The sequence below is a fragment of the Leptodactylus fuscus genome, chromosome 8 (genome assembly GCF_031893055.1).
Source record: "Leptodactylus fuscus isolate aLepFus1 chromosome 8, aLepFus1.hap2, whole genome shotgun sequence".
Classification (NCBI taxonomy): domain Eukaryota; kingdom Metazoa; phylum Chordata; class Amphibia; order Anura; family Leptodactylidae; genus Leptodactylus; species Leptodactylus fuscus.
The window spans coordinates 83028607-83046967 of NC_134272.1; the positions used below are offsets into that span (position 1 = coordinate 83028607).

Below are 18361 nucleotides of genomic sequence, written 5' to 3' on the forward strand. Positions count from 1 at the left end.
TATATTTGTTTAAATATTTGCACATTATTCCACGAGCTCACTTTTTTTGTTTGAGCGCTGAATGAGAATGATACCTACAGATGTAGCAGAGCCGAGATGTCAGATCGGGCAGAGATAAGGTGTCATTTGGCTCAAGGTGCTGGGATGTTGTAATGATTATCTATCTATCTCCTATCTATCTATCTATCTATCTATCTATCTATCTATCTATCTATCTCCGATCTCTATCTATCTATCTATCTATCTATCTATCTATCTATCTATCTATCTATCTATCTATCTCCGATCTCTATCTATCTATCATCTATCTATCTAGATATCTATCATCTATCTATCTAGATATCTATCATCTATCTAGATATCTATCATCTATCTATCTAGATATCTATCATCTATCTATCTAGATATCTATCATCTATCTATCTAGATATCTATCATCTATCTATCTAGATATCTATCATCTATCTATCTAGATATCTATCATCTATCTATCTAGATATCTATCATCTATCTATCTAGATATCTATCATCTATCTATCTATCTGTTTCACCATAAGGATACGTCCACACATGGCAGATTTGGTTGCAGAAACTTCTACAACTGACAATCCGATCTATCAGAATGAGGACATTTTGGCGGCAAACACATGGATTTCTCCAAACCCAACTCAAAAGGGAGAGTTACAGGAACTTCAGCAAACCAATCTGCGTTGTGTGAATATACCCTAATTCCCCAAATTCCAATAACACATTAGGTTTACCTGGAATCCTATGGATGACACACTGTTATTTGGCAAAACACAACATGATATCACAGACTCGGCTCTGCTACACCTGAGTCCCCCCCGGAGGAGCTACATCCACACCCTCCACATGTCTATTATGACACAAAGCTTCTCTATTCACCACTATTTTCCTTATCATGTAACATAATTGCCCGTTCTTCCTTACAAGTGTAAATTTAGGATCCATCTTCCCGCGCCCAGACAGAAACTTGGCACGGCGCACCCTCATTGGTCACCCAAACTGGCGAACAATGAGTTTTGATTTTTGCAGGTGGCGAAGTTTTTTGCATTCGTGTCAGCGATTATTGGAATGCACTTATAATACTGACCTAATTATGCAAAAAGAAAAAAAAAAGAAAAAAATCATCTATTCATCCGGATTCATTTCTTCTCTTTCCAAAAACACTAAGAAAAAAAAAAAAAAATTAGCCCAAAAAGAAACAGAGGGGGCTTCGGATTTTTTCTTTTTTTTTTTTTTTTTTTTTTTTTTTTTTTTTGTGCAAGAAATTGTTAGCTTTTATTGCAGCAAAGTGGTAGCTTCGGCGCCACCGAAAACTGTAGCGATTTGATATTCCAAAGGTTTTGTGTGTGTTCGGTTAGTTACAGTAATTATACCCAATAACTGACAGCCAAAATCACGTAGGAGAAAAGCAAAGGCTGTTTTCTCACACAGGCCCTGCTGCAGAACATCTGCTGAGAGATTTGCATATTAATTAACCCATATTAACTCTAATTATTCTGGGAAATTATCAAATAAATAGAATTTTCTAATTTTAACCTTTCTTTTACTTGACGCGTGTCGAGGCTGAGAGGACGCACTAGACCATCTCACCTGGGCAGTGGGTAGACGAAAGTGCCCTCCCCAAGCCACGGCTGTTACCCCCTCTCTAGCCTCGGAACGGGGCGGCCAAAGAGCTTTTGTGCCGCTTTTTTTTTTTTTTTTTTGGCTTCTGTGCTCGCTGGGTCTCAGTACGTTTGCTGTGAGGTGGAACGTGTGTATGTGTGTGTGCGAGCACAGATGGTGGATTTGTACGGGGTGAGGAAAGGTGGTACCTCCGAAACAGTTGAACAAACCTTACTTTTTTCAGCCTGTTGTTTAGGCCTGAGCAAATAAATGGCGTTTAATTCAATTAGAGCCCGGTTTAGCCCGGGCCTCGTGACAGAAATGATTCAATATTCCCCCCCCCCCCTCGTTGCCTTTTCCCCCCTTCGCATTGTTTAATTTACACATCGCTGCCTCCGTCGCCTTTGTGCCCTGTTCAGAGTGACCATAATGCATTGAGCTTTTGTCTGTGCTATGTCACTGTCCCTGTCTAGCTTTGTCCATTGTGAGGTAGGACCGATGGCCCCGTTTCGGAAAACAGGAAGGTTTAATGTGTCGGGAATGTTATTTCAAAAAGAAAAAAAAAAAGAAAAAATCACTGTTACACCCCTACAAAAACTTGTAGGTATGGAGGATGAGATTTGCATCCCAAACTCTCCTTCGATTAGACTAGAGTATCAATTTTTTTCCATATAAAAAAAAAAATTTTTGCAAAAATTATTCCAAAAATTTCCATCGCGACTTTACCCATCCATCGTAAAAAGTTCATATATACTTAGAGTTCATAACCTACAATGATCTTAAGAACTGTGATATGATTAGAGATGAGCGAGTAGTATTCGATCGAGTAGGTATTCGATCGAATACTACAGTATTCAAAATACTCGTACTCGATCGAGTACCACTCGCTATTCGAATGGAAAAGTTCGATGCAGAACCAGCGTTGATTGGCCAAATGCTATATAGTCGGCCAATCAACGCTGGTTCTTCTCCTACCTTTAGAAGTCTTCTCCGTGCAGCTTCCCCCATCCTCTTCCAGCTCTGAATTCACTCTGCCAGGCATCGGGCCTGGGCAGAGCCGACTGCGCATGTCCGCTTGTAGTGCGGACATGCGCAGTCGGCTCTGCCCAGGTGCGATGTCTGGCAGAGTGAATTCAGAGCCGGAAGACGCCGTGGGGACGCTGCACGGAGAAGACTTCTCGGAGGATCCAGCCCGACCCTCACTCGTGGACTTGGTAAGTATAATTTGATCGAACGTTGCCTACCCCTGAAACGAGTATTTTCCCCCCATAGACTACAATAGGGTTCGATATTCGATTCGAGTAGTCGAATATTGAGGGGCTACTCGAAACGAATATCGAACCTCGAACATTTTACTGTTCGCTCATCTCTAATAATGATACCTAATATCATTAAGGACTGCTTTGTTAAAAACTGAATATTTCAAAAAGAAAACAAAAACTTCAGACTGGTACCCACTATAATCACTTGTAGGTATGGAGGATGAGCCTTGCATCCCAAACTCACCTTCGATTAGACTAGAGTATGAATTTTTTCCCTATTAAAAAAAAAAAAATTTTGCAAAAATTTCCATCACGACTTTACCCATCGACCATAAAAAGTTCATATTTTAAACAACACGCCATTCTATGTACAGTCCATGACCCACAATGGTCTTAGGAACTGGGAAATTTGCAGAAAATTACACTGACCCCAATATTGTTAAGGAATTCGGGCTGCTTTGTTAAAAAGCGACTGACTATTCCAAAAAGAAAACAAAAACATCAGACTGGTACCCATTGTAAACACTCGTAGCTATGGAGGATGAGATTTGCATCCCATCCTCATCTTCCAATGGACAGATACAAAAACATAAACACAAGGTATTACAAAAATTTCCATCACAACTTTACCCATAGACCATAAACCTATCTTAAATGATAGACCGTCCTATGTACAGTCCATGACCCACAACGGTCTTAAGAACTGGGATATTTGCAGAATAATACCCTAAACCTAATATCATTGAGGACCGCTTTGTTAAAAAGGACTGAACATTTCAAAAAGAAAACAAAAACTTCAGACTGGTACCCACTTACAAACATTTGTAGAGGTGGGGTATGAGCTTTCCATCCCAAACTCACCTTCAAAAAAAGACAGAACATTGTTTGTTTTTTTTTCGTTTTTACAAACTCTTTTTACAAAAATGATTCCAAAAAATTCCTCAAGATTTTAATCCGAAAAAAAGGTGATGTCTTATGCAAATCATCTTACTGACCGTTCATGACTCACAATGGTCCTGGAGACTGGTGTGTTTACATGAAAATACCGTGACTCTAAAATCATGATGGAGAAGAACACCTTAGACCCTCATTTCCACCTCAATGGTTTCTCCTCCTCCCCCCCCCCCCCCCCCCCCCCCGATCCTGACAAGTAGGCAGAGAATGTAAAGGTAATAGGAAGAAAAAACAATAGAGTAGTGGACTGCCTTCTTTTCAGGAGTACAGAGTAAGGATTGCCGGCAGCAACTGTTGCTGGTGGAAGTAAAGCAGAGGAACGATGAACACACGGAAATTTTACTTCCCAGGCTGCAGTAAATGGAAAAAAGAATTCTATTCTGTGAAAAATAGACGAATATTACGTAAGAGATGTGATGTCAAAGAAGATTCAGAATCCTCAGGCCAAGGTAGGACCGCGTATAAGAATTTGTGCAACCCTGATGTAGGCCGATCCTACTAGAGATGAAACCTACTCTAGACCAACCCTAGAGCAGATCAACCCTACTAGAGATCAAACCTACTGTAGACTAAGCCTATTATAATGAAATGTAGTGTAGGTCATCATCCCATTGACTAATCCTACTATACATATCAACTGTGATGTACAGGCCATCAAACCTTTTGGTAAACTAGGACTCGTGTAGATCATTCCTACTGTGGACAACCCTTTAGAGTTGCCCAACCTTCGATAAACTTACTCTAGATCAGGGGTAGGGAACGTACGGCTCTCCAGCTGTTGCAAGACTACAACTCCCAGCATGCATACTTGCTCTGCTGTTCTTGGAACTCCCATGGAAGTGAATGGAGCATGTTGGGAGTTGTAGTTTCACAGCAGCTGGAGAGACGAATGTTCCCTACCCCTGCTCTAGATCCACCTTACCTTCTGTTTCTTCAAGATCAAAGCTAATAAAGATCATTTGCATGGTACATGAATCATATCATAGATGGGGCCGATGGTAAATTTATTCTATTTCGACCAACCCTACAGTGGGTTCCTCTTACTCTTGATCGAAGATACTTTAGATAAAGATCAAACTAGATCCTACAGTCCTTCTGTACTACACGTCCTTCGATTTTCCATGATGTTAGCGGTCCTTCTGTAATGTCTTTCGTACTGTCTGGCCGAGTTGCAATACCTATAGAAATTTCTGTAAGACTTCAGAAGAAGACATGTAAGGGCTGAGTGAAGGTCTGAGGTTTCGAAGGTTGCTCTTGTCTTAGTCGTGCACTTTTTTACATTGTGTAATCTCTCGAAGAGGAAGGTATTAGACACAATAACTTTCACAAGGACGCCGTTTCCTCATATTTCTCTCCTCATTTGGTTGTCAAGGTTTTAAGTCCAAGGTTTTAAAAACGTAACTGAAGACAAGGTCCCTGCACTGGATAACAAAGTACAAGGCTCGAAAAAAAAAAAGTGCATGAGTGTTCCTACAGTTCTATGCTACAGATTAGATATGTACAATAAGCTGTATTATTCTAGAAGCAGCAGGAGGTGAGGTGTTATAGCCCGGGCTGTACACACTCGGCATACACAGTACTGTAGTGCGACATGTGAGTGGAGGTGGCGGAACGACTGTACTGGGTTGTGTCTGCACATGGGCGCTGCCATGTAGTGGAGTGTAGGCATTTGTATATGTCAAGGTGTGCAAAATTATCATGAGACTGTGTCATGTAACTAATATACAGCAATCTATCTATCTGTTATTTTGTATATCTATATGTCTATATTAGAGCTGAGCAAACACCCTTTGATCGAATACATATTCGATCACTTATCAGGCCGTTCGAGGTATTCGATTCCAATCGCAGTAAAAATTTGTATCCCCTCCCACCTTCCCTGGCGCGTTTTTAGCACCAATAACTGCGCAGGGGAGGTGGGACAGGAACTACGACAATGGAGGCAGTTAAAAAAAAGTCGGAAAAAGGAATTGGCGGCCGAAATCAGGTGACCTCCAATTTAGATGAATGGTGATTTTAACATGTGATTAATTTGAGAATGTGAACTATGTGACTGTGAGACAGGTATAGATCTACAGGCAGGGATTAGCTAGGGATTACCTTTTATTTAGGGGGGAATGTTACCCAGCTCTTTGGGGCTCTATCTGGTCGGGATCCCTGTCAGCTTGCGATATGTGTGAGCTGACTTTTTCCCATAGGAATGCATTGACCAGCGTTGATTGGCCAGTGTACAGCATTCGGACAATCAACGCTGGTTCTGCTGGAGGAGGCGGAGTCTAAGATCCATCCACAGCAGTTTCCATAGTGGTCCGATCTCAGATGTAGCAGTGCTGACACAGCACTGCTACACGGAGAAGCGGCAGAGCTCAGCACACACAGAGCTGCAGAGCTGAGTGTGCAGCATGGTTCAGCGCACACTCAGCACTGCTACATCAGATGCAGCAGAGCTGAGTGTGCAGCTGGTTCAGCTGAACCCTGCTGCACATTCAGCTCTACTACATCGGCAAACACTGCTACATTGGGCCGTGCGCTCAGCTCGGCTGCTCCAGAGTAGCCAAGCTCAGCAAACGGCCAGCTCTGCTTCATCTCCGATGTAGCAGTGTTCAGCATGAGCTCTGCTTGGCTGCATCTCCGGAGTAGTCGAGCTGAGCGCACGGCCCAATGTAGCCGTGCTGGCTGATGTAGCAGTGTCTGAGCAGCAGAGCCGAGTGTGTAGCAGGTTCAGCTGAACCTGCTACACACTCGGCTCTGCTGCATTGGACTGCTACATCAGCCAGCACTATCGGCAAGGAAGCAGAGCTGGCTGTTCGCTGAGCTCGGCTACTCCAGAGTAGCCGAGCTCAGTGAACGGCCAGCTCTGCTCAATCTCAGGATTATAGTCAGAACCAGTGTACTCTGTATGGCATTCGGCCAATCAATGCTGGTCAATGCATTCATATGGGAAAAAGTCAGCTCGCGCATATCACAAGCTGACAGGGATCCCGACGTAATACAGTGACTTGGGCATGTTAGATGCCCCCAGACATGCTCCCCCTGCTGTCCCAGTTGCATTCCAGGGTGTTGGCATCATTTCCTGGGGTGTGATAGTGGACTTGGTGACTCTCCTGAGTCGAATGGTGGGATCCCCTGAAACTAAGCATTTTTCCCCATAGACTATAATGGGGTTCGATATTCGTTCGAATAGTCGAATATTGAGCGGCCATTCGAAACGAATATCGAACCTTTTACTGTTCGCTCATCTCTAGTCAATATCTGATGGATTTCAACATGCCTGATCCTTTCAATCACAATGGAAGAGAGTAACCACCAGAACTGTTTGGCTGCTTTCTCCTTCCAGTACAGAACATATGCATGCTGGGTGGAGCCAAATATACATGTACAGTATATAAAATAGGGGTAGTCAACAGAGAACCATTAGCAAAATAAAGAGCTGGTCTGCAGATATCTAAGAATGTGCAGACAGCTTTACATTGCCGGGGTACCTTTTGACCACGGAGGACGTAATCCTAGGTGCCATTGGAAGACCCTTGGGCTGTGGATTAATAATGTCTGTCCATATATTTATGTAGACTATCTATCTCCTATCTACTATCTATCTCAGGGGGGAGTTGGAGTCGAGGGGCACAGTATGGGAGGGGGTGATTTGGGGTATAACAGTCCGTGGAGTCTCATCTTCCTCTTGTTTGGTGACAGCTGGACACGTATTGGGCAGCGATCTCCACAGTGGCCTCTTCTTCTCCCAGTAGGATGTAGAGTTTCCTCTTCTCGTCTGCAGATATGAAGTCTGGGATGTGGGCAGAGTCTTTGGTACTAGACGGCCCTCACAGCTGAGTATTTGGTGCAGTGTAGCAGGAAATGGTCCTCGTTTTCTTGGACCGCCTGGTCACAGTGCTGGTACAGTCTGTTCTCCCGTGGCTTGTACGTCTGCCTGTATCGCCCCGTCTCCATCTTCAGGTTGTGGGCGTTCAGTCTGTACCAGCTCAGGGTCTGTCTGTGTTTGGGGTGGCGTATTCTCTCCAGGTAGGTGGCCATGGTGTAGTCCCTTTGCAGTGACTGGTACACAGTGAGTTTCTTGGAGTTATTTGTTGCTCTTCTCCATTACTTGATGTCCCGCTCTCTGTGTCTCTCAATGGCTCCTTTTGTTTGAGCCTTGTTCAGGGCATGTCTATCTCAGTCCATCTGTCTGTCTACAGAAACACCTGTATAGAGCAGCACCAGAATAGAGACTTGTCTCCCCTTTGAGCCTCTTTGCTCCCTGAGGCCTTGCCTTGGTTCTAATGATAATTCTCCTTTAGGGTAGGAAGTCCTGAGCTTTTCACTTGGTGTTTATGTAATGCCCCAGCTATTGTTCTACTGCAAGTTCAATGTATATGTGCATTTGGTTATTAAGAACACTATAGGTTAGTGGGTTGTGTTAATGATATGAATTACTTGACAATGGACAAGTCTTACACATCTTAGGTAATGAGGCCAGGGCAGTTGAATGCAAGTAATACAGGTAAGGCTGGAGGCGGAGCTGGAATTAACAGATTTAAGGAACTCTTTGTCAAAGTAATTTCTGCATACCCCATTACTCAATGTATTAGCATGTTTACTCCATTCTCATGCAACCCATCTATTCTCACCTCTATGCAAAGTTTTAGCTGCTTCTGGCTCTTCACACCTAGGTACTTATTGTATACTGAGAAAAAAGCTATTTACCTCCAGTAAATATGCAAGAGCCTCCACCAAGACGTCTCGGAGACGTCTCCAATGTTTATTCGCTACTTTTTTATTCACTGAGATTCCACTATATACAATGTATCTGACACCTGAGATTCCAAATCATCTAGCAAGGGGTTTGTTGTTGGTCACGTTCACATGCTATGTCCATCAAATAAAAAAGTATATCTGTAGACTGTAGCTCATCGTATCCTTAGGAACTTTGGGGTGCACGACTGATGAACCTCTGGATTTGCAGATGTCCATCAAAGACATGCCTGGCCAAGTGACATGTGTCAGGGGAGTGCGACAGTATATCACATCCTCTGATTGGTTCTCAAGAGTCTTTATATGTCACCAGATCATGTGAGAAGGTTGTAGGAAGTGTATGAGTGAGTTCATCTGGTGCAGGGGTAGGGTACCTTCGGCTCTCCAGCTGCTGTGAAACTACAACTCCCAACATGCTCCATTCACTTCCATGGGAGTTCCAAGAACAGCAGAGCAAGTATGCATGCTGGGAGTTGTAGTTTTGTAACAGCTGGAGAGCTGTACGTTCCCTACCCCTGATCTGGCGCATGCATTATGCAGGTAAACCTACTACTAACTGCACGGGACACAATCAGCTCTGCTACATCTATGTCTAAACTTCATTTTCTCAGTGCATTTAGTTTTTGGGTTTGCTTTTAAGACATTAGAGGATTTTATTACGGGACGAGATATATATATATATATATATATATATATATATATATATATATATATATATATATATATATATATATATATATATATATATATATATATATAATCAGTGTCAGCCATCTACCACTGATTCCAATAGGGGATTCTGATAACCCTGCCCTATAAATATCAGAACAAAACCGGCACCGGAACCCTTGATCGTGAGCCTCGGCCTTAGTATATTGAAGATATTTGGTGCCTAAATGTTGTCCCTTTTCGCCATCTGTGTGGCCCTGGTGGGTGTCGGGTGTGACAATTCATAAAACAAAGGTTGCCCCTCGACCCCCGATGCCTATGGGAACCCAAATGCCCTTCTGTCACATTACTGCTATGCGCCGTAAAAAATATTTTGTGATAAATTTTGCAAACCTTTACATTCCACATCTGGTGGGTGCCATAAATCCTATTGCTGCTGCATCACCTCTTTGTCGCCATGTTATCAGCCCCATTTGTTGTCATGGCCAGGTAGACTCTGGAGATTTCCTGTTTTAAATAAACTGTGAAGGTGACAAGTAGAGTTTTTGTGTTGTGCTTTGAACCCCTTGGTGAGCCCTGTGCTGCCATGGCCGCCTCTCAGTACAGATGTATCAGTATATGGCTCTATAGACACAGTGTGACCAATCACTAATTATATTTCGCCTTCTTCTCCTCTTCTGCAAACAAAGCTTTGTTCAGATGACACACGTTGACACAAGGATCCCTCTTCCCTCCTCCCCCCAAGTTTCTCAAGGCGAAAAGTCACCATGATCAATACCCCATGTATTAGGAACAGATGCTTCAGTGTTCTGCAACTGACAAAAGTAACGTCCATCTGTGTGAAGGGGGCTCGCTAGGTAACGTTGTTTACGCCTGGTCACAGATAATGGCGGAGCTACTTCAAATGTCAGACTAATTATCAGCAATACTTACTAAGTACCTTGGCCTGGAATGTCTCCGTAATTCCTTCCAGCAGGTAAAGGTGATCCTCAAATGTCAAGCTCTGATGAGATTAGAAAAGAAAAAAAAACTCATTATAGCAAAAAAAAAAAAAAAAAAAAAAAAAACACGGTGCAAAAAGTTGACTTTGAATTTTTTTTTCAAAAAATTGCATTACGGAATCGTGCGGGTTATATTTGTAACCCAACACAGACGCATACACATACACGAAGACTGGCAAAGGAAGCATCGCGAATAATAACCTATACAACGTAGAAAACCCCCAAAATTTTTGAAATTTTTTAGCTCGCTTTTTGTTCTCGTCAACCTTCGCTTTGACAGCAAAGGGTGTAATAGTTTCACTACGGAGTAAACCATTTAAGTAATGTCAGGCTACAATACCAGGGATTGCCTGCGATTACTGTGCACAGCCTAAGCCCGCAGCCTAACTACGTCTTATCCCGTAATCGTTGGATCACATGGCAGTCTTCCATCTCTACCTGTATGAAACATAATTACAGCTGCTTTCTGGCAAAGCATCTAATGCCGCGGATTGTAATTAATTTCTAAAGATTACTGTGAGGAATTGGTTATCAATGCTATGTTTTTGGCCATTTATCGCCTCTGTTGAGTAGATCTTTTTGTTTTGTTTTTGCTTTCTTTCTTTCCTCCTCCTTCGAGAGGCATGTAGAACGAGTGTCTATTTTGAGCCAAAGAAGTGTACATCTTCCCGCATGTTTATTGAACTGAACGAAAGGAATTCTTGGGGCTTCCAACTCTTTTGTGGTTACCAGAAAGTCCTTCGGCCCACGCCAGCCCCTCTGTACTAATTTGTCTACTACTTTTTTTTTTTTTTTTTTTTAACCCAAACTACTACAATAGTACAATACTACTACCACTATACAATGACAGATGAAATATATTATATAACCATATATTGTTGTTTTTTGTTTTTTTTAAAGGGATTATCATTAATATTGCATTTTTTTTTCTCCCTAACATGTAGGAATAGCTTTAAGAATGGCTATTCGATGTCCTCTCTGCCCCGCTGTTCAGTAGAAATCCTGGTTTTCTTCTGTGTACAAATGAGTTTTCTCACAGCACTGGGGGCGGGCCCCAGCATTCAAACAGCACAGGGGGCAGGCCCCAGCATCCAAACAGCACTGGGGGCGGACCCCAGCATTCAAACGGAATAGGGGGTGGACCCCAGCATTCAAACAGCACTGGGGGCGGACCCCAGCATTCAAACAGCACTGGGGGCGGACCCCAGCATTCAAACAGCACAGGGGGTGGTCCCCAGCATTCAAACAGCACAGGGGGTAGACCCCAGCATTCTAACAACACTGGGGGCAGACCCCAGTATTCAAAAAGCACAGGGGGCAGACCCCAGCATTCAAACAGCACTGTGGGCAGACCCCAGCATTCAAACGGAACAGGAGGCGGGCCCCAGCATTCAAACAGCACTGGGGGCGTCCCCAATGCTTGGAGAAAAATCCCCAGCAATGCCTCTATCTTTGTCTGGAACATCTCTCTCTGTTTTCTTCCAGCACTGGGCATCAAACTTCTAGGCATGCGCAGTCGGCTCTACCATTGGGCCTCAGGCAAAGCTGACTCTGCATGCCCACGGCCATTTTTTGTGTACGCAGCCACAAAAAATGGCTGCTGTCATGCACAGTCTTTTCTGCCATTGGGCCTTAGGCAGAACAGACTGTGCATGCCTAGAAGTTTGATGCCCAGCACTGAAAAAAGACATGGAGAGAGGCGTTCCAGACAAAAATAGAGGCGTAGCTGGAGATTTCTCTTGCAGCATTGGGGACGCCCTGGTGCTGTTTGAGCACTGAGGACTACCCCCAGTGCTGCGAGAGAACTCATTTGCATACCAAAGAAAACCCGAATTTCTATGGAATGGCGGTGCAAAGAAGACCTCTAAAGGTAGGAGAAGAATAACCTTTCTTAGGCTAAGGCCCCAATGGGCGGAACGCAGCGTTTTTGGGCATTGTGGAAACACTGCGGGGAAAAAAAATGCTGCGTTTTACAGTACCAGCATAATTAATGCAATTTTGTCCAATCCTAGCCGCACACTGTGGAAAAAAAAAACGCTGTGGAAAAGCTGCGTTTTTCAAAAATGAAAAACGCAGCAAGTCAATTATAGTTGCAGAAACAGAGTTTTTCCCTCCATAGATTGCTATGCCAAATTGAGGCCTTTCCGGCAGTAGAGGACCATAATTCCTTAGGATTTTCAACATAGCCTTTCAATTAACTTTATTGCACATGAGAAACGAGAGCAAAAACGCAATGAAAAACTCAATAGAAAACTCGTATGTATTTCCGCAGCACAAAACTGAAAAACGCATGTACATGCACGTTTTTTTTTCCACGACCGAAAACGCAGCGTTTTCTCTGCGTTTTTATTGTTTTGGAGTTTTTTTTGCTGCGTTTCCAGACAGTGGGGCCTTTAGCCTTTAAGGCTATTCCTACGTGTTAGGGAGAAAAAATGCAATTTTAACGATTGAATCCCTTTACAGCAATTTTTTGACAATGGCCCTATATTTTTATATAACAAAAAAATCTGAGCATATTCACACTGGTTACAGGACTAGAATGATTTCACATGTTGCCAACCACTTTCCAACATGCCTGAAAGAGAATACGCCTCCCATGAGGCAACCTGAAGCGACTGCTTCAGGCGGCGCTATGCCAGGGCCCCAGGGAGGGCTGCATTTTTGCTTACCTAAGCCAGTCCAGGACAAGCTGTCCTGGACTGGCTTAGCACCAAGCGGTGCTCCAGCGGCCTCCCCTTGTGCTCAGGCAGAGAGCAGGTCCTCGGGGGCTTTCTGTCATCCGCCTCGGGTGGTAAAAAGGGCAGGTTCACCCCTGAGAATACTCCAATAAGACCTCATAGGTGGGACTTTTTAGACAGTAGCTCCCTATTGTTCATGCATTGTTTTCAAAAACCCCTAAGGGTTTTAATGTGACAGGGAATACATGGTCCAATAAGTACCTGAACCGTCTCTCTAATGAGACACCCCCTTTTGATGAAAATGTCTTATGTATGATCTTAAAGGGATCCTATCATTAAAACTACATTTTTTTTTTTTTTCTGCCTACCATGTAGGAATAGCCTTAAGAAAGGCTATTCTTCTCCTACCTTTAGATGTCTTCTCCGCGCCGCTGTTCAGTATATAATCTGGTTTTCGTCAATATGCAAATGAGTCCTCTCGCAGCACTGGGGGTGGTCCTCAGCGCTCAAACAGCACTGGGGGAGCCCCCAGTGCTGCGAGAGAACTCTCCAGCGCCGCCTCCATCTTCTTCAGGAACGTCCTCTTCACCGGTCTTCCTCCGGCGCTGGCTTCAAACTTTTAGGCCTCAGGCAAAGCCAACTGTCCATGCCCGCCGTACAGTATTACAGTATTGTAAGTGGCCATTTTCTTGTGGTCGGCAGGCATGCGCAGTCAGCTTTGCCCTAGGCCCGAGGCCTAGAAGTTTGAAGCTACCACCGGAAAAAGATGCAAAGACGACCCATTCCTGAAGAAGATGGAGGCGGCGCTGGAGATTTCTCTCGCAGCATTGGGGACGCCCCCAGTGCTTTTTGAGCGCTGAGGACCGCCCCTAGTGCTGCAAGAGGACTCATTTGCATACCGACGAAAACCGGATTATATACCGAACGGCGGCCCGGAGAAGACATCTAAAGGTAGGAGAAGAATAGCCTTTCTTAAGGCTATTCCTACGTGGTAGGCAGAAAGTAATTTATTTTAATGATAGGATCCCTTTAAATTTGGACCAAGTTCTGGTCTCCAAGTCTTGTTGGGTTTTAATTTGAGTAAATGAAAACCAACCCGTCCATAATCTATTTTATTAGTCCATAATTGGGCATCAAAAATATTCACTCCACTTTTCAAAATATCAATCCCTTGAGACTTTAGTCATCTTTTTCCGTGTTACGACTACTTCTTAGAACCTTAGCTATAACACGCTTCTCGATTTGGCCAACGTTTAGACAGGTCGAAGACGGAAACAAAAATTTACATGTACGCGTATGAGTAGGTGCAAGAGATGACCGCTCACTGAGTAACGTCCACTCTTCGTCTTAAGTTATTTATCTGTCTTAAAGTATTTACTACCGTTTGGGAAAACAGAGCAGCCGGCGTAAGGCATTGTTGTCCCGTGATGGTGATGGATGTTGCGTTCCTGACCTTGTATCCCGAGACATGACTTCACTACTTGTTGAAATTGTTCAGATTTTTTTTTTTTTTTTTTTTGGGCTCCTCAGGGGTTTGTTGATAAATCATCTATCTTTTTTTTTTTTTTTTTTTTTTTTTTTTTTTTTTTTTTTGAAGAAAATATCTCCGAGCTCCTATTGCCCTCACGTCACTCTGGATAGTCAACGATGGGCAAAAAGAGACCTCAAAAGACATATTTTCTTCAAAGATAAAGGCCTTTTAATGCTTGTCCAGCCTTAGATAATTTTATTCACTCCTCCTGGACCTTCCTTTCTTCCTCCTATGCCCAGAGATCACTTTTTAAGAGGTGGGTTGAAAGATTCCCAGGCCTAAGGATCTTTTGTTTGCCCCCCTCCCCGACTCGGAGCTCAGAACATTTATAAAGGGCTGTCTGTGGGTTGCTAAGAAATGGTTAAACCTTTGTCACCGTCGAAAAAAAGATTCACAATATTGATTGTACTAAGGTATATCTGGACCACACAGCTCGAGCGGGGACGGTAGAATATCTCGGTTTTTTTTCTCGTTTTTTTTTTTTTTTTTTGTACATCTTAGGGCATTACGCAGCCTGAACTTGTTTAAACCCTCGTGGTCACACCTCTTGAAAAGGTTTTGTTTCCCCCGTCAATTGGTATTCAAACCAGGTCAGCAGAATCTGTTTGCTTCTCCTGCAGCCGTTTTCATTTTAATTTGCACCTGTTGTGCAGTTGTTCAGAAGGCAAGTGCGGACCCGCGGATTATACAAAGATCATATTATGAGCAGATATGCACGGTGTAATCTTTTTGTCCCCAGACTCGCATGACATAAAAAAAAAAAAAAATTACAAAAAAATCTTTGTTCCCCCCCCTTTTTTTTTTTCTCCCTGGGAACCTGTCAAAGCAAACAGATATGACGGACAAAAAAAAAAATTACTAGACGTATTTCAAGAATTCTCCCGTTATGATCCCGAAACACAATCCTCTCGGTTTTTTTTGGTTTTTTTTTTCTCTCTTTCAGTCTTTTCGGATACTTTTCTATAATCCGATAGCTGGCAAGAGCCACTTGAGATAGCTCAGTTGATAATTTGAGAGGGCGGCTTTATTAGACACAGAGAAATCAAAATGAAGCTGAAAATTTGTTTTTTTTTTCTTTTCCTCAGTCTTCTCGACCCCCCCCCACCCCCTCCTCTCTTTCTCCGTCTCGTTCCCATGATGTCATGGTTCTGACTGTTTTTTTGTGCATGTTTGTACAGAGTTAGGTTAACGTATTTTGGCAATCCCATGTGTGCGTAACGGATGGTGTGTTTCTGTAGCTGAGCTAATGCCCGGTGTTTATTACTCTAATCTTTCTTGTCTGCTGGTAAAGTGGACAATTTATGGACTATCATGTAGGCCGGGAGTCTGGTGAGGGCCGGCTCATTCAGAGACAGCCACCTTCAATAGAGTTCGTAGACCTTATTTAGAGGCTTCGGCATAAAAAAAGAAGAGAAGAAAACATGGCTTGGCAGTTCAGGGGGCTGGGTCAGGAAGGGGAATGTTCCTATCAATTTGTTTTTGTTTTTGTTCCAACTGGAATTCATAAAATATGAAAATTCAAAAAGTTTTGGGATTAAAAAATTTCTGCAGTCGAGCACTTGAACTTCTTTACTGAGCTTTCACGTAACTAGAAATATGCTAAATGGAGGGATGCGGTTGTGGATTCTTGAGCGTGTAGACGTTGGGTTTAGGGTTGAGCCGATCTTGAGATTTCGGGATCGATTTTAAAATCCGATCATTTTCCAGCTGATCGTGAAACTTGCTCAATCGCTGATTCGATCTTCCCGATCGCTCAATCCTAGTCAATGCTTCTCCATGGGAAAAGTCACTTTTAGGGTTGAGCTGATCTTGATAACCTCCAACCTTGATCCCGTTGGAAAAGATCGGAATTGGAATTCCGATCGTGAAATTTACTCGATCGGAATCCGATCTTTTCTGATCCCGATCGCTCAACCCTAGTAGGGTTCCAACCTGTGACCAATATCGTAAAGATGGACGTCACATCAGGATGTGCAAACGATAATTTTCTTTAGTCATCACAAGTACAATTGTGACGACTAAAGAAAATTATCGTTTGCACATCCTGGTGTGACATCCAACTTGACGACAGAAATAGGCTAAGATCTCAATTTTTTTGGAGAATTTTCAGTTTACGTAGAGTCTTAACCGTGTTTATTTTTGCCTTGCAGTTTTGAATTACGACAATGTAGTGGACACGGGTTCAGAAACGGATGAAGACGACAAACTTCATATTGCTGAAGATGACAGTATTATTACCACTTTGGACCAGGAAACCAGTCCAGCCAGTATGCTCAACCATGAGTCTTCTCCACATGCCAACCAAGCTTTACTGGCTAGAGAAGAAGAGGAGGATGACTTGAGAGATGGAGTTCTGGAACACAATTGGCACAATGAGGATCTCCTGAAAGCGCCTGTAGATGGCTCTGGTAAGTTCTACTCACCTCCCAAAGCAGTAACTTACTTCAGATCAATTAAACATGTCTACCTTGATATTTGGGGATATCCTGTTACTGCGATAACTTACCATGATTGCATATCATACTAATAAATTTAACAGACGAACCCAATTTTACACGTTTTTTTTGTGTGCCAAGAGTTGTTTATGGTCACAATGGAGGAAGCTCGGCGCTTACAGGTAACGGTGGGGGCATCCACAATATATGGCCAGTGGAGACAACCATTTTGTTAGCTAAACTGATGAGACTTCTAGCTATACTATTTATACACCAACAATAATGATTTAATTAATGGCAAGAGTGGTGATTTTTAGGTAAAATTGGGTCATTATGATAAAATGTGACATCATGGTGGAGAAGGCACCATCCATGTAGGTGTTAAGGTGTCCACAAAGTTGGTCAACTATCCCATGATGTAATGTTCATTGGATGTCTGCCCAATGTACAATATAATACAATAAAAAGAAGCTGTATTGGTACGTCCGAGTAAGGTATTTGGTAAGAAGAGTGGGGGGAAGGGGGGGGGGTAAAGGGTGGCTATGGGGGTGGGGCAGGCATAGGGTGTGTGAAGGGTGGGTGGTTTGGGGTATAATAGTCCTTGGGGTCTTGTCATTCTCTTCATTTGTTGGCAGGTGGACAGTGGGTGGATGGGTGAATGGTTGGGAGATTTGGGGGTATAACAGTCCATGGGGTCTCATCTTCCCCTCAGTTGTTGACAGGTGGACACGTATTGGGCGGCGATCTCCACAGTGGCCTCTTCTTCTCCCAGTAGGATGTAGAGTTTCCTCTTCTCATCTGCAGATATGAAGTCTGGGATGTGGGCAGAGATTCTTTAAAAGTAGGCAGCCCTCAAAGTTAAATCTGCCTTTGTTGAGGGAAGAAAAAGGATCGGGCATGTAAAATTTTAGTATGCGTGATCCTGTGTCATCAGAGGCTTGTTCCTCTGTTTCCCATTCAAAACACGTCCATTCAGTAGGGGGGAGAAGGGCTGTCTGAAGACAATGTCTATGTCTACCTTCAAGGTGCTTATGGTGTTCCTTTATTTTAGTAAGCATGGCATTGGTAACCCCGACTTAGCTTAGATCCAGACAGGGTTAAGAGACAAAAAATATCACTTCTTGGATCCACGTTTTTCCCAGTTGAAGGCTCCAGTCAAGAACTTTCTTAGTTCCGTTGACATTTGATAGTTTAAAGAAGCTTGTACGTGGTGTTCTTAGTATATGTATATTATGGTGGTGGTGGGTCATTGACAACCTGGAAGTCTTTTTGTCAAAAGACATCTTCCCAGTATACTGTACATTCAGCCAACACCTATTCCTTCCGACTTCCCTTGCTCATCCACACTCATCTTGGAGAGAGCACTAAGCAGTCATGACACCTCCAGTGTTGGCTTATCTTCAAAGTATTGGGTTTGTTGAAATCCAACGTGCCCTATTCTTCGGAGGAGAAT

The 18361-nt window shown here is 43.2% G+C and overlaps 1 protein-coding gene across 3 annotated transcripts in view; it reads left to right on the forward strand.

Moving 5' to 3' along the window:
* The window catches only part of ZEB2 (zinc finger E-box binding homeobox 2), a 116589-nt gene that overhangs the window by 74322 nt on the left and 23906 nt on the right, over nucleotides 1-18361 (forward strand). For all 3 annotated transcript variants that reach the window (XM_075284522.1, XM_075284523.1, XM_075284524.1), the window contains one exon: nucleotides 16624-16881. In XM_075284522.1, the coding sequence (XP_075140623.1) occupies nucleotides 16624-16881 (258 nt within the window). The remainder of the gene's footprint in view (nucleotides 1-16623; nucleotides 16882-18361) is intronic.